The 26,497-nt window shown below is 37.7% G+C and overlaps 1 protein-coding gene across 1 annotated transcript in view; it reads left to right on the top strand.

Annotated features, from left to right (window-relative positions):
• Nucleotides 1–8,687: 8,687 nt before the first annotated feature.
• The window catches only part of ZNF326 (zinc finger protein 326), a gene marked incomplete at both ends in the record, with an annotated part of 39,268 nt that continues 21,458 nt past the window's right edge, over nucleotides 8,688–26,497 (top strand). Inside the window, 7 exons of the mRNA XM_084242426.1 lie at nucleotides 8,688–9,133; nucleotides 10,121–10,176; nucleotides 11,017–11,061; nucleotides 18,540–18,575; nucleotides 18,671–18,782; nucleotides 20,823–21,228; nucleotides 23,557–23,755. Coding sequence (XP_084098552.1) covers nucleotides 8,688–9,133; nucleotides 10,121–10,176; nucleotides 11,017–11,061; nucleotides 18,540–18,575; nucleotides 18,671–18,782; nucleotides 20,823–21,228; nucleotides 23,557–23,755 — 1,300 coding nt within the window. The remainder of the gene's footprint in view (nucleotides 9,134–10,120; nucleotides 10,177–11,016; nucleotides 11,062–18,539; nucleotides 18,576–18,670; nucleotides 18,783–20,822; nucleotides 21,229–23,556; nucleotides 23,756–26,497) is intronic.

Below are 26,497 nucleotides of genomic sequence, written 5' to 3' on the forward strand. Positions count from 1 at the left end.
TTATAAAAGTACACAGGAAATTTGGAGGAGAGCAAACATAAACACCAATGTATATATAAGAAGTCATCACAGAAAGAATCATTGTTCATGTTTTGAATATTTTCTTTTTTAAAAAAATTATTTTATGCTTACAAGAGCTGGCCAGAGCTGGGGGTTGGTGCTGAGGGGTTGTGGGGGGTAGTGAGAGGATTCACCAGAGACAGAGTGAGGAGCAGAACAGGCCAACTGACTGAAATACACTGCTGAGGGGAGCAGTGGGCTAGACAGGAGAGTCTGTTCTGCCATATGTGGGTTAGTTCTGTGGCTGGGGATTGAACTCATGCTGTACTGGCTGGGGGTAGTGGCATAGTGCTGAGACTTAACCCCTTGCACCACCAGGGAGGCCCCTTGAATATTTTCTTTCCATTTTATTTTTGTCTTTAAAAATTGGTTGACATTGCTGTTAGCAGACTCCATATATTTTATAACTTGCTTTTCAATATTACCTTTATAATGTGCATTTCATACTTGAAAATTCATCTCTAAAAATGGTATGTAGTAAAATGAGGCAAACAGGAAAACTGAAGCAAAACAGGAATTTAGGTACCTCAGAGAACAGACTGACAGGAACATTCTCTACTCCTGTGTCCTTTTAGGGCATTTCGCATCAAGTGGCTCTGCTACTAGTGCTCGAGTTCCAAGCTAAAATTCGACTATATTGGGTGTGTGGTGCCCTCTACTGGCTTTCCTGGAATGGTGCCCTTTTTTCTGTTTGTGAGGAAGGTAGATTTTACTAGGTGCATGCCTGGATTTTGTTTATCTGTATTTTTGTTTATATGTGTTAACTTAATGTAGAATTGGGCTATCTAAATACTTTGGATCTGTTTTCTTCTTATTTATTCAGTAAGCATTTTAAAGCATCAGCTATGTGTGGGCATGATACTACTAGGGGGCTAGAGACACAAAGATGAAATTGCCTCCTGCAAGTGGTTTATTATCTAGTGGAGAGGCACAAGTAAGTGGGATAACCCATGAAACATGCCTTTATATTCCAGTAGAAGAACTTGACTCCTTGGAGATCCTTGAATTTATTGAGGAAAATTATCCTTTTCGCTGAAGCACAACTATGGGAGAGACATGTGCAGAGGTAGGAAAAAAGGGGACACTTCCCAGCAGGGGACATCTACCTATCAAATTAATTCTGGCATTCAGTGGGGTAGAAGATGTCACAGGCAGCTTGTTCTCTATTTACATAAGAATTTGAAATTTATGATGGCTGTTAATAAGGTAATATTAGTGGATAAGATAAAAATTAAGAGGTTTAGTTACCCTCTTATAAGGGAATAAATGTCATTTTGTAGAAATATATAATGCATATATTAAGTACCCAAGCAGGGAAGGTAACTTACATTTTTTTTAAAGATTTATTTATTTATGCATACAAGAGCTGGGGTATAGGTCAGAGGCGCGCGCTTGCGCGCGCTTGTGTCTCTATGTGTATGTGTGTGTGTGTGTGTGTGTGTGTGTGTGTGAGAGAGAGAGAGAGAGAGAGGATTCACCAGAGACAGAGTGGGGAGCAAAACAGGCAGATTGACTGAGATACACTGCTGAGGGGAGCAGCAGGCGAGACAGGAGAGATCTGCTGTGCCATGTGGGTTAGCTTCCTGGCTGGGGGATCAAACTCAGGCTGCCATGGAGGGCCATCAAGGTGGTAGCCCTGAGACTTAACCCCTAGGCCACCAGGGAGGCCCCATAACTTACATTTTGAAAGCACTTTTGTATTTGGATTTTACCTTGCTTTTAGTGGGAATTAAATGCATAAAAAACTAATGCAGTGTTTCCAATTGGAAGAAGGCCTAAATCACAGGACAAAGTGGGAGTCTCTGAAATATTATCACTTTTTCTGATATGTAGTCTCTTTGACCACATTGGGTATAATTATTCAAGATGATCTGTAGCTTAGCAGAGTCTTTTTTTATGGGGACCTTGATGATATTGGGTCTACAAGATTGGTTTCATACCAATAGATCTAAATATGACTATATATTATTCATCATGATTATATAACTAGCAATTACTGATTGTGTGGTCTTGGATGAGCATGTTAACTTTTTAACTATACCCGTTGGTAAACAGATATACCCTACCTGGTAAGGATCAGAGATAAAGCATTTAAAATGTCCCTCAAAATTCTGGGCACATAACTACTGTTCAGTGGAGCACAGTAGGCACCTTAGAATGACAGAGGTGCAAGCTGGGGCTCTGGAGCCAGGCTGTCTGTGTTGAATCCTGGCTCCCTCTTTTGTTTTCTTTTTCTTTTTTTAATATTAATTTTTTTTAAATTTTTTTACATCATTGTTCATTTTTAAACAATATTTGTTTCCCCCACCCACTCAGGTGTAGTCCCCATAGAGTTTCTTTACCAATGCACCCGTGCACCATCACCTCAGTCCCCTGTGCTCCTCCCTCCCTCCGATCCTTCTCCCTCCTCCTCCCGATCCTTCTCCCTCCTCCTCCCTTGCAGTCTGTCTATGATTTATAATTGTCCGTTTTTGCTTTGTTGTGTTTTGTTTTGTTATTTGGTTCCTCTATATTCCTGCTATAAGTGAAACCATCTGATATTTTTCTTTTTCCTTCTGGCTTATTTCACTGAGCATAATTCTTCTAGTTCCATCCATATTGCTGCGAATGGCATGAGTTTATCTTTTTTGATTGCTGAATAATATTCCATTGTGTATATATGCCACATCTTCTTGATCCAGTCATCTAATTTTTGGGCACTTGGGTTGTTTCCAGGTTTTACCTATTGTAAATAGTGCTGCAATAAACATAGGTGTACAGGTGTTCTTTTGAATCAATGTTTTTTGTGTCCTTTGGGTAGATCCCTAGGAATGGAATTGCCAGGTCATATGGTAACTACAGTTTTAGTAGACTGAGGAACCTCCAGACAGCTTTCCATTGTGTTTGGACCAGTTTGCACTCCCACCAGCAATGTAGGAGAGTTCCTGTTTTTCCACATCCTCGCCAACAATTGTTGTTGCTTGTTTTTTTGATATGTGCCGTTCTTACTGGTGTAAGGTGATATCAGTGTGGTTTTGATTTGCATTTCCCTGATTATAAGGGATGTTGAACATTTTTTCATATGCCTGTTGGTCATTTGCATTTCCTCTTTGGAGAAATGTCTTTTAAGTTCTTCTGCCCATTTCTTGACTGGATTGTTTATTTTGTTTTTGTTGAGTCGTGTGAGTTTTTTGTATATATTTGTGCTCAGTCCCTTATCAGTTGACTGGAGTGCAAAGATTTTTTTCCCCAATCAGTGGGGTGTCTCTCTGTTTCGGTTAATGTCTTTTTTGCTGTACTGAAGCTTTTCAGTTTGATGTAATCCTGGGTGTTTATCTTTTCCTTGACTTTCTTTGCTTTGGGTGATGAGTCTTTAAAGATGTTATTGAGATATATGTCTTGTAGTGTTTTTTACCTATATTTTCTTCTGTATATTTTATGGTTTCAGGTCTTATGTCCAGTTCTTTTATCCATTTTGAGTTGATTTTTGTGCACGTTATTTTCTTTTTAAAAGCTGTGTGATCTTGGGCAAATAACTTTACATCTCTGGGTCTCAGTTTCCTTACTGGTGAAGTAGGGGTGATAATAATACCTACATTACAGGATTGTTGGGAAGATGAGTTAGTACACTTAATGGGTTTTGGAACATTTATTACTAGAGATTAATAAAATCTAGTTAATGTTTTAACTGCTATTATTTTAGCTTTTATTTTATTATATTTTTTAAAGATTTATTTATTTATTTATTTATACAAGCACTGGGTACAGTCAAAAGCGGGAGGGCGAGAGAATTCACCAGAGCCAGAGCGGGGAACAGAACAGGCAGACTGACTAAGCACACTGCTGAGGGGGGCAGCGGGCAGCAGGAGAGGTCTGCGCGCCATGTGGGACCCTCCTCCCATGGCCGGGGAGCAGCCAGGGATAGAACCGGCGCTGCAGAGGCTGGGCAGCTTTGCAAGCCAGCACTCAACCGCTGCGCCATGGGGGAGGCCCTATTCCTTTAGCTTTTAGAGACACTTGTATCTTTGAAATTACATATTCAGGGAGAGACATTTTTTCCATATGTATAAAATATATTCATTCAACAATATCACACCAGCTGTTTTCAGATTCCATTCTTGTGGCCCTAAAACCAAGTCAACTTTGGTAAGTCTTCAGAGACCTCAGTAGGAATTATTTTCTTCATGTTAAGTTTTGGCTTCATTGCTATAAGAAAGTGAATCTTGGTTCTTGATTTCCCTGTCTAAGTATTTATGAATTCCCTAAAGAACATGGAGAGGAAGGATTATTTAGGAACAAATTAGGAAAACAGTGGGTTTACTCCCCTTTGTAACTCCACTATCACTTCCTTTCCAAATAATTATAGGATGCTGTGGTTTTGTGCAGATGAAACTCCCAGCAGCCATTTTTAACCTGGAGTGTTTTCTTCAGTGGCCACTAGGCTACTGCTCCTCCTCTTTGTTATATAGTGACAATGTGCGCCATACAGATTACAGATGGGAGTACAAAGAAGGGTCTCAATCCCAGAGTATGTATGAACAAACAACTAGAGAGGGACATAGGAAGTAACTCACTGATAATAACAAGAATTCAACAGGGCACAACAGCTATCAAGGTAACAGAAGGAAGGGGGTTCTGACTAACTGCTTAAGGATTGGTGGGTAAGAGGCAACGGTGTTTCTGAACCTTGGAGAATGACAAAGAAGTAGAATAGGAGCAAAAAGAAAACGATGAGTGACAGCAGAAGTGTGAAGACACATGGCTTGTTTAGGGGAACAGGAGATGGTTTTGTGTGGTAGAAGGTATGTAGGTGCAGAGTTAGGAGGCGAGGGTCCCTGGGTCCTCAGAGAGCCCACTCACCCATTTCTTCTCAGATTCTGAGGAGTGGGATGGTGGGGTTTCTCTGACAACTCCCTTAGTCAACCCTCATTAACTTCTTTCTCTGGGCCTCCATCCATGTCTTTTCACCTCTGCATTTACAAAACTCTCTTTAATTAAATATTTTCCTATAGACTGGTAGTTGAGTATTCACTAACCTGCCACTTATTTTGAAATATATGGAAGATGAAATGACATAAGACTCTGTATAAATCAGTCTTTAGCCTCTCAGGGTAATGCTCTAAACCTAGCCAATAGGGTACAGGCCAGGGACTTTGGAGGGTAGGCAGGGGAGAGAGAATAATAAAGTAAGAAAATGATGTTGACACGTAATTGGTGCTCAATCAATATTTGTCTACAAAATGAATTAGGGGACACCATGACAGTTTCTTAAGTATTGCTGGGTGTCTGGGGTATGACCACTTGCCTTTGTAAGACTTAGGGTTTGGAAAATAGGAAGGAAAAGCAGAAAAAGACCTGTGTATTCTGGCTTTCTATGCATTTGTGGCAAGGCCAGTTTTCTTCAGGAGTTAATATATTTTTTATTCTCTAGCATTTTTATTAAATAACAATGGTTTACCAAACTGTCAAGAGTTAGGAATTTTTGCATGACAGTTTTCTCTTTCAGAGGAGAAAGAAAATATGTGTGGATACGATGTTTATTTCCTTCCAGTCATGCCAAGACCTGAAGAACTCAGGTTATAAAATCATCCCTTTGTCAGAGATAAATCGGGGATAATAACAAGAAAAAAAATTAACCATGTTAAGGACAACTTAGTTTTACAGGGTAAACCTATGTGCTTGACACCTTGGAGACAGGAAAGACTCGGTTCTAATCTTAAAGAACTTTTTTATATTACTGTGTAGAAATGTATAATATTCTCTTCAAGCATTGTTTTTTCTTTGTATTACTAAACATTGCAAATATTCTATAATTTTGAGTTTGATATTCTTTCAAAATTATTTAAACATTTTGAATTTCTAGGTGAGTGTGAGGATGTTATGCTGTTTTGTTTCCTCCTTTTTGCTGACTTCTAATTTTATTTCTTTGGCATCAGATAATGGGTTTCATGTTGTTTCTAATTTTTAGAATTTATGGAGTTTTGGTGGCATAACATGGCAAATTTTTGCAAACATTTACAGGACATTTTGGAAAGTTGTTTTTGTTTTAAGGATATTGGATTAAATATTTATAAGTTCTACTGTATTATTCCAGGGACTTTATATTCTTTTTTTTTTTAATCTGCTTAATCTTATCACATGCTCAGCTCAGTATTTTTATTGTTTTTCCATGTCTGCTTGTATGTTTTTGAATTTTGAAGCTGTTATTTGGTACAAAAAGATCCTTGAGAAATATTTATTGTGAATTGCATTCTTTATTAAGGTACCAATTTTTTTTACTGCTTTTTGCTTTGATTTAGTAATTGTTTGATACTAGAATTAAACCTTTACTTTTCCTTATATGATTGGTATTTGTTCTTTTGCTTTCATCCTTCTTTGTGAACCAGTTTATTTTAAATATGTCTCTTATACCTGGTTGATTATTATTTTACAACCGATATGATATGACAAACTTTGAGATTTAGGTCTGAACTCGTATTACTTAAGGAACTTTTAATGTGGAGAGTCATAGAGCTAAATAGAATACTCAATGCAAGGGAGATAATGCTGTAGCAAATGTTAGCTCAGGGAACAGAGAGGAGAGGCTCTTAGAGTCCAGGGCTTTGCTATTCAAGTTAAGTTTCAACCGCCAGTAGCAGCACTTCCTGGAAACTTGTGAGAAATGCAGACTCTCAAGCTCCAACCCAGGCTGACTGAATGTGAATCCAAAGTTTAACTAGATCCCTAGATGAATCACATGCTTGTTAATATTTGAGAAGTACTGGCATGGGGGTAGGGTTGGAATCTGGGAGTGTTTCGTAGAGGAAGTAAATCTTGAACTGTGTTGAGGATGAAACCAGGTGGTGTTCCAGGCAGAGGGAACAATATAAACAAAAGTTCAGTTGTGTGAAAAAGACTGCGGGTGTTTGGGGCATGTAAGCAGCTTAAAACTGCTGATCCAAAGGGAGAGAGAGAACCGGGAAAGAGGAGGAGGAAGAAATGGAGGAAATTGGCAGGTCAGGCAATGGCCAGATCCTGCTGGGTGTGCTCAGGTTAAGGAGTTTTGCCTTGTCCTAATCCGTCATAGAGGCACATGAAGACATGTTCATACTTTCGTTTAGATCAAGCAGATCCAGGGAGCCTGAGATTAATTAGGAAGGTATGGCAACAGATTGAGAGAAAGATAATGACATTCTAACTAAGGTAGTGGCTTTGAGAATGGAGAGGAGGCAGGAGGCAGTTTAAGACATTTTGGGAGGTAATAAGCAGATGAAATACTTCTGTATGGATTGAGATGAGAGGGTGAGGGAGGGCTGAGACTTGACTAGATAAATTGTTGGCTCCTGGCTGGGATTAGTGGGTGGTTGCTTATGATGCCACTAACAGAGATGAAAGAACAAAGGAGGATGAGCAGGTTTGAGGAGGGAAATTATGAGTTCAGTTTTCAACATGTCCCTTTCAGGTGCATAAGAAACATGTATAGGAGAGAAAGAAAAAAAAAAAAAAGGAAAGAAAGAAAACAAGAAAGGGGTGGAGAACTTGGCAAACCAACGAGGATGGAGAAGCAACGCGATGAGGAAGAAATAATGCCTGCTCGGATTTGGAACCACTGTAGCGTATAGTATACGGCTCAGTTTTTCCTTCAGCCCTATTTGCAGAGGCATATACTCCTAGGAACTTGGACCCAGCTATTGGCTGGACCTTAAAGAAGAGCAAAGAAGGCTTTTGACTGTGATCAATTCATTGTCGAGACTATTTCCTCTATGAAAAAGGAATTTTTTTTTTTAAAGTTAAGAGTTCAAACTGTTCCAGAGTCAAGTGACCAAAAATAGTTGTCATTTTTCATATTGCCCTGTAGATGAGTAACTTTGTCCAACACCCCCAACATACTATTTCCAAAGTGACAATAATACGACGCCATTATGTGTGCACGAGGTGGTGGTGGTGGTGAGGGGGGTGGATTTACTGCAAATTGTGGACGGCTCCTGCTACAGTTCCTGTGTGTGAACTTTTACCACACTTTTATTTACACCTCAAAATTCAGAACTTGCTAATAACCTGTCTAGGATCATTGCATAATTGTTTGCTAGTCAGCACTCCGTCTCCTGCTCAGAGGGTTCTACAAAACGGCCCGTTCTTCCGCGTCTCCACGGCAGGAACGCCATTTAGCAGCTGAACATTCTCTGCTCAGGTCGCCACCAGCCTATGAAAGCAAAGGTCGGCACGTGGAGTTTGGGCAAGAGGAAGCTATTCCAACCAGATCCTCTCGCTCTTGCCAGGATCAAACATGGCGGGCCGCAGGCCGACCTTCCAGAACACCCCAACTCTCTTCCCCGCAACCCCAGCCGGCTTCGGCCCTCCTCTTTCCCCCTCCCCTCCCCTCCGGCGGCCCTGAGAGGGTCAGCACCCGAGAGCGTGACAGCGGACCTGCTTCCCGCCCCCCCTGAGAGCCCGCCCCCCGGCCGCTGCCGGCCAATCGCAGGCCGCGTCGCGGAGGCTGGCAGCGCCGGCCGGCCCCGCCCCCAGCCTCTCTCTGGCCTGCGGCTCCCGGGCCGGTAGCGCCGCTCTCGGTCGCGCGACTGGTCTTGTGGCCCCGCCGCTCTCGGGCACGCTCCGTCCGCCGCTGCTCAGCCCCGCGCCGCCGAGGCCGTCGCTCCCGAGCCTCCGCCATGGACTTCGACGACGGTGAGCGCCGAGGCGGGCCGGTCGCCGCGGCGGCGGGAGGCGGGTGGCTGCGCCGGGGGTCTGTTTACCGTCTCAAGATGGCCGTGTGGGCTTTGTTCTGCGGGCCCGGAGGCCGCCCGCCCGCCTCGGGCCCAGGCTGGGCCCGCCTCGGCCTCCGCGGGGACTCGCGCGCCCCGCGCCCGCCCGAGCGGCGCCCGCCGCCGAGGGGGCACCCGGGCGCTCGGCGCCGGCCTCCGGGCGGGGAAAGGCGCCTCGGGAGCGCCGGGGCCTCCGGCCGCGGGACTCGCCCCGGCTCCGGGGCAGGGACTTGGCCCGACGACGCCTCAACTTCCCGGGCGCGGGCGCGGGGGCGAGCAGGCCCGGCCCCGCCTCGCCTCACCTCGCCGCGCCGCGCGGCGCCCCGCGGGCGGCCGCCCCGAGCGTCCATTTGGTAAAATCCTCAGTCTCGGGTGACTCCTCGCCAGGTGCCTTTTTCAGAGGCGCGTTTAAAGGGGTGTTTCTGGGCGTCTTCGTTTCGGAGGAGTTTGAAGGACATCCGTCAGGGGAAGTGTGGGCAGGGAGCCCTGCGGAATGGAAAATCAGCTATTTGTGGAGAGCGAGCGGGAGTGCTGACCCATCAGAATACCCTGGTCGTTCGTCCCTCATTTGAAACACTCCTGTGAACCAAAAAGCAAAAATTTTTTTTTTTTGGGGGGGGGTTTGGTGTGTGGCTGGGACTTAAGTTATTCAGAATTCTGGCACAGCGTCACATGCCCTTCAAATTCAGCCCTGTGCACAGCCGCCAGGGTTGGATTTACTGGTTCAGCTGCGTTTTAGTAAAATACCTTTTGAGTCGTCTTTTTCTCACCAGTTTGGTAAGCCGTGGAGGCTCCCTGTAAAATTAATTTGGCCTTCCCCGTGGCTTCAGATCTGGCCCAACTTTTATGGGAATTGGTGTCAGGATGAAATGAGGTAGTGATAGCTTTCGGGAAGATGGGAGAAAGCTTGCTTGAGTGGATTTAATCCCGAGTGGATTTAACTTGGATTTCATCCAGAGGGGCCAGGCATTTCTAAATAAACCGGTTTATTAATTACGTATGCGCCTCTAATCTAACCGAGAAATTATCTTTAACATTGAATGTGGTGTGATCGTAGCCTGTGAGTCATGCGGAATGATCTTTGCTTTGACTTCATGCAACAAAGAAGTAAAACTGCCATGTCTGAGCATTTGAACAGGGGCTGGAATAATCCTTTTGTGGATACTTTTTAAGTTACTTTGAAAGAGGACGTTCAGTATTAACAGTAGCACATTCTGGTGCTTTGTTTTAGTTGGACTTTGACTCAATCTGATATAGCTTATCTTTAAACTGTGAATATTTGAAGTAGGAGTGAAATTTAAAAATATATTACCATGTTTTCATGCGGTGTTTCATGACAGTACCAACACCCAAGGTGCAGAAGATGTTACGGAGTGGAAAGGGGGAAACAATACGAGTGAGCAAACCACAGAATTAATTTTCTGTAGAAAATTGAAAGAAAAAATTAGTATGTTTGAGTTTTTAAAAATTTACCATTATCAACTGTGTCAGTGATAAAATTCTAAAAATGCCGGGGTAAAATACTTCCTCTTTTATGCCTTGTCTTCATCTTTCCTGTCATTTTAAGAATGAAATTCGACTAACAATGTATCTGGATCAAATCCTGTGTAGTGTAGCTGTATTAAATTCCTTTCCTTCAGTATTTATCTGTAAAATTATCATCTGCTAATTTAGTTTGATAAGGAAATTGGCATTATAGTTTTTGGTGGTGCCACATCCTTGAGGGGTATCGCAAGCACATGTAGACATACATGCATATGCGTTTCTCAAATAAGATCTTGTGATCTTTTGAGAGAAATAAAGTGGTAAAAGAAAATATTAACTGCAAAAAATTAGGTATTACATAGAATCAGTTCTCAGAATGTCCTTGCTGTTTGCATTTTTTTTTGATATTTAATCTCTGCTTTCTCTATTTGCGTTTTTGATACATAATCTCTGCTTTCCATATAAATCAGTACTGGATTCCCTCTTTGACCTGTTATTGTATATCAGGTATTATAAGCTAATTTTTACTTCACCATAATTTGGATTACAGACTTTCCATTTGGGGGGAGATAGTGCAAAGAAAGTGGTATATTTTTCCCTGTGTGAAATATTAGTAATTATGTATACCCATTTTGCAAATACTTTAATTAACGGCATTTAAACAGTTGTGTTTGTTTTGAGTAGATAGATATATAATTGCAGATTTTTGTGAATATTGCACTAATCCTTTCTGTTAAATGTGTCTTCATAGATTACACACACTCTGCTTGCAGGAATACTTATCAGGGTTTTAATGGTGAGTATCGTCTTTCATTTACCTGTTAAGGGAATGCATTTTTTTTTTTCCTCTTCGTATATGTATAGATAAAGTACCAATGTAAAAAATAGTTTAAATCATTGCTTTGTTCCCTGTTGTATTACTTTTCAGTGTTAATGTTGTCATACATGGTATTTGAATTAGGAACAAAGTTAAGGCCATTAGTTTAATTTTTTTTTAAAGATAGATTTATTTATTTATACAAGCACTGGGTACAGTCAGAAGCGCGGGAGGGTGAGAGAATTCACCAGAGCCAGAGCAGAGAACAGAACAGGCAGAGTGACGAAGTACACTGCTGAGGGGAGCAGTGGGCGCGGCAAGAGAGGTCTGTGTGCCATGTGGGACCCTCGCTGGCAGCCGGGGGGATCAAACCTGCATTGCAAAGGATGCCGGCAGCTTCTCAACCCAGCGCTCAACCACTGTGCCACGGGGGAGGCCCCATTAGTTTAATTTTTGTCTGTTTCATTTGAATTATGATTCTTTAATTTATTCCAAAGGGCTTTGACTACATTCAGAGTGATGAGTTATAGGAAACTAGCTGAGTTATATTTAATGTATTAGAGGCTTCAGTATTGAGTGATAGATTAAATAGTTTATTGATTGGCTTCTATATTGCTCTTATTGTAATGCATTTTGACATTGTTGTTGAGGTCATTTGCTTCAGTGTATCCAAATGTATTAATACATGAAGAGCAGTTTAAAAGAGCACATGAAGAAGCCTGAAAATTACCGTCATCTGTAAGGTTATGAGATATAATCACAATACAGTTGGATGCCATTTTGATAGTTCTTAGAACCAAGACCCTGCCAAGGAGAATGATAACACAAAAAAGAACTTGGGATAATTCAAAGAGATTCAAACATGAAGGATCCCAGGGAGTAGAACTAAATACCTGATTACCAAAAATACAAAATTTAGCCATTGTATAGAATATAATATGTTCATAAAATAAAACAATAGCAAATTACTACTAAATAAAGAAGTCTATCCCATTTTGTGGGAGTGATTACCATCCTGTTAATTTCTATTTATCATCTCTAAAAATATTGAAAACTTAGTCTTTGATGTAAGCTGAAAGGATCCAATGTATAGAAAGTAGTCGGAATGACATAAAAATAGTTTATATGCACATGTAGGTTACATTGAAAATAGCTATAAAGCCAATATATAAACATAAGTGTAAAGGATTTTAAGATCCTGAACTTGGGAGGCAACAGTAGTAATCTGAAAGTATTAAGATGCTTCCAGAGAAAATTAGAAAGATTTGCAGGCTGACTAGTAGTGAGTAGAAAATTGAGAATGGTAAATGAAAATTAACCCGGGATTTAAATCTGGAGCGAGTGCTTTTACTAAGAGAGAGATTTGGAATGGCATGATCTCTAGTAGGATGTACTGTTGAGAATTGGAATTAATGTCTAAAGACAAGATCTGGAAAAGCAGAATCAAAGAAGGCAGACTTTTAAAAAAAAATTTTATACAGTGCTATAAAAATCTTCAGAAATTCTGTCACTAATAATATGACTTATTTTTTTCTCTTAATTTTAGTTTTAGCACTTCACATTTGAGAGTGATTGTTAGACTCTTGAGGAGCTTTTTCAAAGTATATTTGCTCAGGTTATACTCTAGTGTCATTGGATCTAAATTTTAGGGCAAATGTTCCCTGCCTCTACGTTGTAAGAAAGTTTTCAGAATGATTTTGAAATGCTCTTTTAGTTAAAGACCACTGCTTAACAACACTTGAGGCCTGTGTTTACATTTTATACATATAGGACTAAATTTCAGGGTTATCGTTTGACTTCATTCAACCAACAGATATTTATTGTGTGTCTGCTGAGTATATCAGCTGTTGTTCTAGAAGCTGAATGATATAGCAGTGAACAAAATGGATCAGTATGCCTGCCCTCATTCAGTTTCAGTATAATGAGATGAAATCAACCATAAACAAGACAAAGAAGTAGTATATGTTATATGTTAGATGGTAATTGCTAGGGAGAAATACAACACAGGGAAGGTGATCTGTGTGTGTGTTACAATTTTTAAGGGAATAACTTTGGAAGAACTCACTAAAAATGTGACAGTTTGAATATAGATATGTAAGGAAGATGAGGAGACAAAGTCATGAGGCTATCCAGAGAAAGAATGCTATAGACTTAAGGAAATAAAAGATGTGTCCTTACTACATGAAGCCAAAAATTCAAGTCATTTTAGCACTGTATTTTCCAGCAACTGAAATGAAGTAGAAGGAACATGTCAAGATACAGATTTCTTCCACATTGTTTCTTGGAAGGAAGTTCTATTTCCAGTGTCGCCATGTTTCCTTCTTGTTTCATAATGCTTCATTTTATATAAACAGCAGTCTAAAAAATGGAGGACATTCCAGAAGAAGGAAAGCAGGTACAATGATGTAACTGTTGTGCTTAAGTGAGATTTAGGACTGTTTTGAATAGAGTTGGTGATTTTTGCTAAACAGTCTTAAACAAGGTTATTGTATTGTGGTATAGTCAGAGCATTGAAAAATCAGAGGTGATCTGTTTATATCTAAGAAGCAATAGAAAGTGAAGACCTGAAACAAAGAGGAGTGGCAATGCAGGTACAGGGAAAAGATTCCAATTAGACAGGATAGCAGGTGCAAAAATGGGTGTGTGCTTGTTATATTCTTGTAATAGCAGGGGACTTAGTGTAGCTGGAACAGAGTGAACAAGGCTCAGTGCTCCATGATAAAGTTAAAAGGTGACCTGTGTTATTTTTCTATATAGCGAATGAGAAGAAAAAATGATTTCACTCACAATCGCTTTAAAAAGAATTTAACACGTAAGGATTAATCAGGGAGTTAAAGGGCTGTACAATCAAAACTATAAGATATTATTGAAGGATTTTGATCATGGCATAAGGATATAGAAGGATATTCTATGTTCATGGATGGGGACAATAAATATGATCAAAATGAGATTATATTGTAGATTATGTTCTATAATGTGATCCAAAACACAATGCCCACCAAAATACCAGCAATATTCTTTAAATAAATTGACTAGAAAACCTAAGAATTTATATGTAACCCTAGAAGGCCTTGAAATAAAAAAGCAATCCTAAGGAAAAAGAAGGGAATAGGAGTATCATGTTACCTGACTTTATACTCTAAATCAGCAGTAATTGAAACTATGGTATTGGTATAAAAATAGACACATAACTCAGTGGAGCAAAATTGAAAGCCCAGAAGTAAATCCATGAATGTATCAATACTTAATTCATGATAAAGGAGCCATGACGGAGGGAGAAAAGAGAGAATCTTTAACAAGATGTGCTGGGAAAACTGCATAGCTACATGTAAAAGAATGAAATTGGATCATTCTCCAGCTCCATGCACGAAAATAAATTCACAATGGATTAAAGACTGTAAGACATATAGAAAGAAAATTGCTGTTTTGTGCCATCATTTAGATGTTTTTGGTATTTGAATCCATGAAAGCAAAAATATAATTGAAATTACTTCAAATTAAATACCTTTCACATAGCAAAAGAAAATATAAGTGCATTAAAAGGGCATCCCATTGAGTGGGAGAAAATATTTAGATACTACACAATTGACAAGGGATTGTGTAATGTGTAAATTATAATATGCAAGATATATTAGAAACAATTTAATAATAAAAACAAACCAGTTAATAAATGGGCAGCAGATCTAAATATATAACTCATCAGAGAATATCCAGAAGGCCAACACATACAAAAAAAAATCATTGCTTTAATAAGGGAGATACAGTTCAAAACCACTATTAGATACCATCTCATACATGTAAAAGTGGCACATATTTAAAAGACTCCTAACAAGTGCTGGAGAGGATATAGAGAAAGAGAGAGGGATCATTTACACAGATGATGGGCATGTAAACTGGTGCAGCTGTTTTGGAAAGTTATCTGGATTTACCTTAAACTAAAAATAGAAATACCTTATGACCCAGCAATCCTACGCAGAGACATCTATCCAAAGAATTTGAAACCATCAACCTCCAAAATAAAAGCTCTACAATGTTTGCAGCATTGTTTATAATAGCTACAACAGAAACAGCCTAAGTGTCCACTGATAAAAGAATATTGGCTCAAGATGTGTTATATGCATGCAGTGGATTATTCTTCCATAAGGAAAGATAAGTTGTTGGTATTACAGCAAAATGGAAGTTCAAGGGAATTATCTGTAGTAAAGCAGAACAGAATGACGAAGACAAACATTGGATATTTACATAGTAGGCCATTCAGCAAAGTACAGTACTTATAAAAAAGCGTGGACTCTAATAAAAGACCATTTAACAAAGCAAAATACATATAAAAATGACTGGGCTCTAATAAGGTGATGTTTCAGGTTAGGGAGGAGAGAGAAAGGGTCATTAGGGTATAAGGAATGGTGGTGGGGAAAAAAACGGTCCATTCCCAAGTACAAGAACCTCAACTATGATTATGCACTTGAACCATCTTGAATAACCACCATGGAGGTGGAGGGAGATCCCTGGAGCAGCAAGGCATATCACTGAGATAGATATGCAGGCTGGCAGGCCTTGCAGGAAGGGATAGGACTGTGGGGTGTGTGGTTTTCAACATTGAATGGGTGTCATCCAGGCGGAGGAGAAAGGACAAGCAGGAGGCCAGCTCTGTCTGGTAGGTTAGGTTTCCAGCAAGTGATCTCTGAAGAGTTTCTATTGCTGGAGAATAAATGTGAGGGCTGGGAGAAAAAAAATAAGGTGGTGTATGGGTGTGGGTGTGAGATTAAGGGCGGGATTTCTCAGCTTTGACATTATTGATGTTTTAGGCTGGATAATTCTTTTTGTGAGGTACTGTCTTGTGTATTGTAGAATGCTTAGCAGTATCTTGGCCTTAATGCACTATATACCAGTAGTCCTACCATTTAGTTGTGACAACCAAAGATGTTCTTAGACATTACCAAATGTTCTCGGGGAGGGAATGGATTAGAGATAGTGCTTCTAGGAAGCACTGGTATAGGGGTATTGAATGTGACTTAGCTTATATTTTAATAGGCATTTTAGCTATTTTCTTTATAATAAACAGAAAGGGAGCAAAAGTGGAAGCAGGAAAACCAGCTTGTAGGCTGTTGCAGTAATCCAGATGAGAGATGCTAGTGGCCCCCATTCAAGGAGGTAGGGAAAAGTGGTCCCGTTCAAGACTTGGTGTCACATATCAGTTATTTTGATTTTAAATAAATTATATTTTTCCTGCTATTTCACATCTCATTTTTGTGATTTAATTGCAAGTGAATTTTAATATGTAGTGTATCATTTATGTGGTAAAATGATCGAAGCCATAGACTAGATTTAATTGAAAATACTTAGTTTTACTTTTGAGTGAATCACTTTGTCATTTAATATTAGCAGTAAAAAGATAACATTATGTGTTTATAGTTTTTTAAAGTGAATTTTAAATTCATTTGATAACCTGGAAGAATATTGTTTATGTAGAAATAGTCCTCTTATGTAATCTATCTCCCTGTAATCAAACTGACTGTATACATTACAAAAAGTTTTCCTCTTTTTTTTTAATTAACTGCGTAGTTCCAGAGCTATGAACAATAAACCAAAGTCATTACTATATAAAAATAGCTTTTTGATTTTTGTGTACTCCCCAGGGCTTGGTGCAAGGTGAGTGGTTCGTAGAATCAAAAAAAAAAAAAACAAAAAAAAACCCAAAAAACCCTAAAGGATCCAGAAGTAGCCTCTGCCAAATCAAAAATAGAAACTAGCAGAAATAACAATATAGAAGCAATTTTTGCTTTGTGTACCTATCTGAACCTAACTCTAAGATTATTTTTGAAATAGAAGACCTTAGAGGAAGCTTTTATCTCGAAATTTTCCTCTATTTGAGGGCTATGTGTGTAAATTATATTGTGTACTTAACAGCTTTTAACACAAATAATTGACTACTTTTAAATTTTTTCAAAGATTTATTTATTTATTTATGTATTCATTTATTTATTTATACAAGCACTGGGTACAGTCAGAAGCACAGGAGGGTGAGCGAATTCACCAGAGCCAGAGCGGGGAACAGAACAGCAGATTGAGGAAATACACTGCTGAGGGGAGCAGTGGGCGTGGCAGGAGAGGTCTGGGCGCCATGTGGGACCCTTGCCGGCAGCCGGGCATTGAACCGGTGCTGCAGAGGCTGTGGGCAGCTTCCCAGCCCAGGGCTCAACTGTTGCGCCACCAGGGGAGGTCCCTAAATTTTTATTTTTAAAAGATTTCATTTATTTTTGCATAGAATTGGGGTGCAGGCCAGAGGGGTGTGTGTGTATTGGGAGGGAGGTGTGAGAGGATTCACCAGAGACAGAGTGGGGAGCAAAACAGATAGGCAGAGCTACTGAAGTACACTATTAAGGATAACAGTGGGCGAGACAGGAGAGGCCTGCTGCACCATGTGGGTTAGCTCCCTGGCTGGGGATCCACTCAGGCTGCTGTGATGACAGCGCTGAAACTTAACCCTAGGCTACCAGGGAGACCCAAATAATTGAGCATTTTTAATCTTAAATTGTGTTGATCATTTAGGTTGTTTCTGGATTTAAGTTGCAGGATTCTGAGTATTATTTTTATAAGGTTCTTGCTGTCATTGTTGTTAGCACTAAAAATATTTATGTGATTATCACTAAAATGAAATGGTTTAAAATGTAAATTAAGGAATTTTTTCTGTTTAAAGTATTGTATTTGTAAATACATAGTTTGGGCAGTATGGTAATGAAGGACTTTACAGGAAACATTGTAAATGGTTTTAAAAATTTTTCATAGTCATAGTAAATTCATTTTATTACCTTTGGTACTTTTCATGTCAGTTTCAGATATAGGTGGAATTTCAGTGCAATAAAATTTGCTTAGTGATCTTATTAGAAAATGTTTTTGGAGTTGGATTATTCTCTGTATTAAAAGTATTTCAGGATTTAAATATTTGTTGAGTAATTACTACTTAAAATAGCAGTATTACAGTATGTCTCCACTCTGATTTTATTTTTAAGAATATCTTTTCAGTTGCTATATGAAATAATTGAAATTAATAATATGACTGCTTTTGAATTTGTCATTTCTTGAGACCATTTACAGAAAACTATATCAGAAATTTTCCTTTTACATTATTAAATGAATTTTCTTGAAGATAGGAATTATTTGTTATTAATTATATACTCCATTCTGTCTGATATAGGTCCACACAGTAGTAATCTAGTCAAAAAGATGCTGGTTTAATGGAAAATAATTTTAATACAGAACTTTTTAGTTGCTTTCTTTTTTTTTGAAACTTTAAGTTTTGTTAGCATCTGATTTTCCCTTCAGTGTCTAGTCTGAGTTCAGCTTAAATGTTAATGATGAATTGTTACCTTACATGATTGCTCTTGTGTTTATGTTTATGCAAAGATCCCTGATGAAAATAGTGTATTTTACTGACCTTTTGTTATTGGCTTTTTTAGGAATGGATCGTGATTATGGCCATGGATCTTATGGAGGTCTGACATTCAAGGATATTTATCTAAAAATTCTTCTTATGAGTGCCAATAAAGGTGAGCATTTTTTAATTTTTTTCTTTTTAAACTCTTTATAGGGCTGGATCGTGACTATGGCCATGGATCCTATGGGGGTCAAAGATCCATGGACTCCTACCTAAACCAGTCATATGGCATGGACAATCACAGTGATGGTGGTGGGGGTAGCAGGTAAATTGCTTAATCATTTGGCCATAAATTAGACAAATATAAGATTCTGGATATTTTAATTTAAGTATTACTTAGGGATGTTATGATGCTTAAATTTCACTATTTGGTATTGAATTGTTTAAAGGTGTTAATGGTCTAAAAATTATGTCAGGGTCACTGGCAGATATTGCTTTTGTTAAACCTCAGATAACTATTGCCATTTCTAAGATTTTCTATCTTTAGCAGTGAACCTTTTTTTTAACTTCTTTTATTTTTATACCTTATCAATCAGAATGTCCTGAACAAATGATATAAATATGTTACTGGAAATAGTATCTTTTCCTAATGTGTAGTATTATGTAAAGCAGCCAAGCAATCTTTGACTAGAATGAGTTTAATTGAACCAGTCTAGCAACATTCAATTTCTAAAAAAACATTTAAGATAGTTATTCTTTTAATTTTGATTCAAAAATAAGTTAAAAGAGCATACTGCGATAATAAAAATATTCTTTAAGTCATGTTTTAGGCTATTTGTTGGCAGGTACTTATACCAGGACACTTTGGGGTCTAAGCTAGGAACATTGTATAAAATAAAGCTTTTGCTTATTTTAATGCATTAGAGTTTAGATTGTATTGCTGTTTCATTTGTTGATAATCATGTAAAGCTTAAAATTAGTTGAACTACTACAGGCTTTAGGGTTGATCACATTTCAGGCAAAGGGGATCTACTTTTTGAGGCACAGAGATTCCTGCTAAATATAAGTAAAACTAGTTAGGAAACATTAGAAAAATCATCCTTCTTCATAAATTGAAGGATCTGGATTGCTTAGGGATGGACTGAATGATGTTTACTTTCTATCTTACTGATTAAAGAGTGCACTATAGTATATAAGAAAATGAAGTCACAACAATTCTGTTTATATGATAGATGCTTTAAGAATATAGTAGGAAGAGGAAAAATTTTTATATAAAATTACTAGGATTCAAAAGTAAATAGTACCTTCTATCTAGTGATTTGTAAGTAGTTGAAGTAATGTAACATTTAATGTTTTAATTATCAGTTATTGCCCTATTACATTGTAAATGTAACATGCATAAACTATGTAGATGTTATTATCTCATGTGTAATTGTGGGCCTTTATAAAACTTTGTTGTAAGATATCAAGTAACTTTTTGTAATCCATGCTTTGGATTTGTGAGAAGTAACATGATTTGTTTCTTCTGTTGACTCTAGTAAAACTTCGAGGAGACTGTGTGCTCCCTTTTCTAGAGTAGTTTTATGTGATAATTTCCTACCAGGAAATAATTTTTCAAATTATTGAAGACATAAAATGTATTCTTTCTCATCTGCCTTGAAAATTCATATGCAGAGGGTTTATGTTGGTGGTCTTTACTTTTATGTTGTATTTTATGTATACTTAATAGATTAGTTAGATTTTTTAGTCTACAAGTGAAAAGTGATTGCAGATTGATAGCTGAAGTTTTGCAGGATGTCAAATTTTATAACCAGAGATAATTCTCCAAATTTTGACTAGTACAGAAACATGAAGCAATTTTGTGATAGAGATTATTGGGGTTACAATAGGATCTTGCCTGTTACAAATAGCCTATATCTGTGTAGTCTATAATTTGTGTCTTTACTGAAAGTCAAAATATTGTAAATATTTTGTATTTTCCAATATTAGGGATAGGTTCAAAGAAAGTTTGAGTAGTTTGTGAACTTTAGCAAATGACTTTTTCCAAGACTAGGGCTGGGCTGAAATAATGACAGACAAATCTTTTGTTTTTAGTAAAATAGTAAAACTGCTAAAAATTAGCAGAGTTTTAAGCTAAGGTTTACTGAACTCAATTTATATTTAAAAACTGACTCAGATAGCTTTCTATCTGGTCTCATGTTGAACTGCCCAGCCCTAATCAAGTGTGAACAAAAGTAGAACTGTGCAAACCAGTATGGTATAAATGAATTTTAGTTGATAAATGTCATCTGATAATTTGTCTTTTGAATTGTCTAACATTAGTAAGCTTACTTTTGTTTTTTCCCTCACTGTGCAACTTTTCCAGGTTTGGACCTTATGAGTCTTACGACTCCAGGTCTTCTCTGGGTGGGCGAGATCTGTACAGATCTGGCTATGGTTTTAATGAACCCGAACAAAGCCGCTTCGGAGGTAGTTATGGTGGTCGATTTGAGAGCTCCTACCGGAATAGCCTTGACTCTTTCGGAGGTAGAAACCAGGGCGGGTCTAGCTGGGAAGCACCTTACTCCCGTTCAAAATTGAGGCCTGGGTTTATGGAGGACAGAGGAAGAGAGAATTACTCTTCCTACAGCAGTTTTTCTTCACCCCATATGAAGCCTGCACCTGTAGGCTCTCGGGGGAGAGGAACGCCTGCTTATCCTGAAAGTACGTTTGGAAGCAGAAACTATGATGCTTTTGGAGGACCATCAACAGGCAGAGGCCGAGGCCGAGGAGTAAGTACAACAGAATCTTTTCAGATTCTTTTCACTAGTCACTCTTTTAAACCCTTTCAAGACCACGGTTTTAACTAGAATAAACACTGTTCATCCCAGTGTATTTTGAAGCAAAAGTGAGTCATGACATAATTTTCAGGTTGACTGTAATTTTTCCAGGACTTCAGAAAATAAGTGGCAGTGTCAGATGATTATTCATAAGTTTTGCCAAATCTCCCTTTATTAAAAGGTTGAAGATACTAGGTTTGGTCTAAAAGGGGTTAAAAGGAGTTGCATTTTTCCTTGTAAACACTAGCAGTTTTGCTGGTGGGACAGTTCTTGGATTATTGTAAAAGGTAACAACCCTTTTGGAGTTCCTGAGTAGGTTAAAGGTGCAATGTATGATAAAATGTTTATACCTTGCTGTTAAACCCTAACACGTAGATTTCTTCAAAGCTCCTTATTTCATACATCAAACACAAGAGACTAAGTAAAGATCTGCTGATAGATCAGAGTAGCTTAGCCATGTTTATATGGTGAAAAGTTGATATGTATAATAGGTTGTAAGATGATTTGTGGTCAGTATGAATTTGCTAACGCACTTCACTTACTCTATGTCCTATTGTTGGGTGTTTTATTTTCCCGGTGTCACTAGTTTTACTATTGAGAAATAATTTCTTATCTGTACAAACATATTTATGGCTCCTACCTAGGAAGTAATATTTGGTAAATTATTGATTTAGATGGGTGAAATATACCAAGTGTTTATTTCAGGATATATAGTATAAAGATTATGACTTCTTAGGTAACTTGGCTGACTTGAAATTTTACCTAGTAAGTATATGTAGATTGTGGAGTTATTATGTAGTTTGATCATATAAAGAATATTTTATTTTTTGCAGTAATGTAAGAAAATTTTTTTTAAGTCAGTTGCTCTTAATCTCTTGTAGAGGAAAGTACTTCTGATAAAAAATGTTGTAGGGCACACTTTGACTGTTTATTAGTTTTGGTACATCAGTATAGTCTGTCATACTTGTGTAGAAAGTTTGCATTTATAAGTCACTCTTATGTAAAATGCATTGCACCTTTAATGGTTTATTAATGAAGGTTTTCCTGATGTGTCAAAATAAATTATCTGGAAACACTATTTTATTCAAGTTTGCTAGGTTAGATAGGAATTCCAAAACATACTGTAAAAATGTAAGAAACTGGTATGTTGCTATCCCACCATACTTTATGATTATAGGTTAATTGAAAATAGTTGGGGTAATAGGCTTTGGGTTTTGAAATTGAATATTCCATTTTGAAAATTTGGAAAGCATTTTCCATGCTGTATATTATTTTAGGCAAATGATTTTTTTTCTTAATGAGAATTCAAATATCAATTTTGTTTTCATGATAGTGAAACAGGTATTCCTGTACTTTGTATTCACCATTCTACTCTGAATGGACTTTTCTTTCTTTCTTCTGTTAATGAAGTGTAGATGAAGGTATACTAGGACTTTCTTTTTAAATCTTCACTTGTACAATTCCCATTGGATCCTTCTCTTCAGATTACTCCTCAATCTTTGTCTTCTAAAAGTAAAGTTAGTAGAATAAATTTCTATGGACATGTGACCTCTTGGTAAAGTAGATTTTGTTAATGATAAGAGGAAGGGACATAAAGAGTCATTTGGTTGCATGACTCTTCGTCTGTAAACTTTTGCTTCTTAGGCTTCTGGGTCAGAATGTTTCTCTAGGTAAGAATGTGAATGGAACGTCAGATGCAATTCTTTATCTGAAGTGTGTTTTGGAAGTTGATGCATGGTTATGCTTTAACTCTCCTATTTCATACTAATGTTCCATCTCGCCTCCTCATTCCCTTTTTCAACAGGGAGAAATCGTAAATGATTTCTGGATCTTTTTTACTTCAAACTTCAAATATGGTCTTCTTTTGCGTTTCTTAGTTAAGCAAGGTTTTAGTACAATAAAGATTTCTTTTAAGGTCTTTTCATGGGAAAACATCATTTAGGAACTCTGAAGAGGAGTTGTCAGAGAGTTGTACAAGTGGTACTATTCTGGCAGGCACATGTATATATGATCTCAAATAATTTTGAATTGTAAAAATAAATAATAGGTAGGAAATCCATATTTGTTCTACTGGAAATAAAAATACTAATTTGCTGGATTTGAGTAAATGTAATAATTTACAAAGTTTCTCAGTGTATTCAAAGTGGACATGTAAAATTTAGTTACATTTTGGGGGATTTTCATGTGACCATTATTAGATAGATAATGTAAATTTTATATGAATTCACACTTTAATCTTTGGATATTATGCTAATAGTGCTTGATTTCACAAATTTGCAGCATATGAGTGATTTTGGAAGCATTCATAGACCTGGAATTGTTGTTGACTATCAAAACAAACCCGCCAGTGTGACAATTGCCGCTGCAAGAGGAATAAAGAGAAAAATGATGCAACCTTTTAATAAACCCGGTGGAACCTTTATCAAGAAACCCAAGCTAGCAAAGCCCGTGGAGAGGATGGCTCTCAGCAAATCACCCAGTAAGTAAGAAAACATTATTGCTTTGGTTCCAGACACTTGTTTTTTTTTTTTAACTCCGCGCTTTTAAATAATTTTTCATGTTATGCAGACAAGCTAAATAATAGTTACATTATAGAAATCAGATCCATGAATCCCTTAGAACACCTACTAATTAGTCATCAACATCAGAATTATCCAATGAGAGCCTCCCCTGGTGGCGCAGCTGTTGAGCACTGGGCTGTGAAGCTGCCTGCAGCCTCTGCAATACCGGTTCAATCCCCGGGCTGCCATTGAGGGTCCTACCGGTGCGCAGACCTCTTCTGCCGCGCAGCGCTGCACCCTTCAGCAGTTTATTCCGTCAGTCTGCCTGTTCTGTTCCCCCCTCTGGCTCTGGTGAATTCTGTCACCCTCCCGTTTTTCTGACTGCACCCAATGCTTATATAAATAAATAAATAAATCTTGGGGGGTGGGGAGGGAGAATTATCCAATGATAGTTTAATTCATGTGCCCTAGTCATCCCTCTTCCCTAAATACTTTTGGGTGAAACCAGAGCATGCACACATGAACATATACATGTATGTAAATATATATATAGTATTTATTTGTTAATTTTATGGTTTCCATATTTTTTAAAAGGCCTTATACAACTTTGATTTGTGTTATTGTTGGAGGTATATTTTTTTTTTTAAGATTTATTTTATTTATTTATGCGTACAAGAACTGGCCAGAGGTACGGGGAGTGGGGGTGGTGGTGAGAGGACGCAAAAGAGACAGAGTGGGGAGCAGAACAGGCGGATCCACTGAAATACACTGCTTAGAGGAGCAGTGGGTGAGACAGGAGAGGTCTGCTATGCCATGTGGGTTAGTTCCTTGACAGGGGATTGAGCTCATGATGCAGTGGCTGGCGATAGCTTAATAGCGCTGAGACTTTAATCCCTATGCCACCAGAGGCCAGTTTTGTTTGAGTTATTTGTAAGGAAGCAGTATGTTATATAGTACTAGAATTCCCTTTATGAGGATAAAAGGAAGAACATTTTATGTTCTTTGGTGCCAGGAAAAGCAGTATTTCTTCTAGAAAATTAATTTAAATTTTTTGGACATGATGATTTCTCATCATATTTCAGTTTGAACATTGTTAAAAATTGAGAGCCAATCTGAAAATGAAATTAAACATTTTCATTTGTGTTTGCATCAAGAAGAATAAAATACTGAGGAATATATTTAGCAGGCGTTAAGACTTGGACTCTGAAAAGTACAAAAACATTGCTTAAAGAAATTAAAGAAGAGCTAAGTAAATCAATAGTAACATGTTTAGATGGTAATATTACCCAAACTGATCTATAGATTAAGTGCAATACTAAGAGAATTCCACTTGACTCTTTTGCAGAACTTGACAACTTGATTCTGAAATTCATAGGGAATTGCAAGGTACCTAGAATAGCTGAAACAGTCCTGAAAAAAGAGCAACAAACTAGAAAGACATTTTAGGATTTTAAAGCTTTCTATAGGGCATCAGCAATCATAACATTGTGATACTGGCATAAGGACAGACAGATCAACGGAATGGAATTGATAGTTCATAAATAAATTCATAAATCTGTGGTTAACTGGTAAGGATGCAAAATTATTTATTGGAAGAATAGTCTTTTCAGTGAATGTGGTGCTGGAACAACTGGGTAGCCACATGCAAAATCTAAAATGCAATACCTAATTAATACAGGAACTAAAACTGAAATTCTTAGAAGAAACCATAGAGGTGAATCTTCATGACTTTGAATTAGGCAAGGAATTCTTAGATATTACAATAGAAGCATGAACAACAAAGAAAAGATAAATTGTATTATTAAAATTTAAAACTTGAGAAAATATTTGCAAATCGTATCTGTTAAGGGTCTTATGTCTAGAATAGATAAAGAACTCTTTTCACTCAATAAAAAGATAAAACTAATTGAAAAGTGAGCAAAGTATCTGAATTGACAGTCCCCCCCAGCAAGGATATAAAATAGCCAATAAATACATGAAAAAATAGCCAATACCTTGTTATAAGGGAAATGCAAACCAAGCCTATGATGAGGGACCACTTCATACCCACAAGGATGATTAGAATCAGACATAATAACAAGCCTTAGCAAGGTTGGGGAGAAATAAGAACCCTCATTTCATTCACTGCTGGGAATGTACAGTACTATGGGAATGTAATATAACGTACAGTGGGAATGTACAGTACTGATACATGCTACCACTTTAGGAACTTTGAAAAAGATTATGCTAAGTAAAAGAAGCAACTCATCAAAGTTCATATTTTATGACTTTTCACAGGAAAGTCTAAAATAGGAAACTGTAGAATAGTTGATTGGTGATATCTTTGAGCTGCGGGTGTCTACGGAGTACTACCTAAGGGGTACTGGGTTTCTTTGTAAGGTGATAAAAAATTTTTAAAATTGATTGTGATTATGGTTACATTTATTGGTGAATATTGTATACTTTAGATGGGTGAGTTGTATGGCACGTGAAATATATCTCAAAGCGCCTGTAAAAAAATTAAGAACCAATTTACTCTTACCTTTTTTTTTTAAGCTTTGTGTTTCTAAATGAAATCAAGTGCATTTGGTCAAATTAGATTAAGGCAAAGTTATACCTAAATAAAAGCTAAAGAAATGTCTTTTAGCATTCCTTGTGAAAATGGAGTAGCAAAATAATATATAACAATTGTCTTGCCTATTTTTGTCTATATATTTAATTAATTATAATAATTTTTACCT

The sequence above is a fragment of the Talpa europaea genome (assembly GCF_964194135.1).
Source record: "Talpa europaea genome assembly, chromosome: 9".
Taxonomy (NCBI): Eukaryota; Metazoa; Chordata; class Mammalia; order Eulipotyphla; family Talpidae; genus Talpa; species Talpa europaea.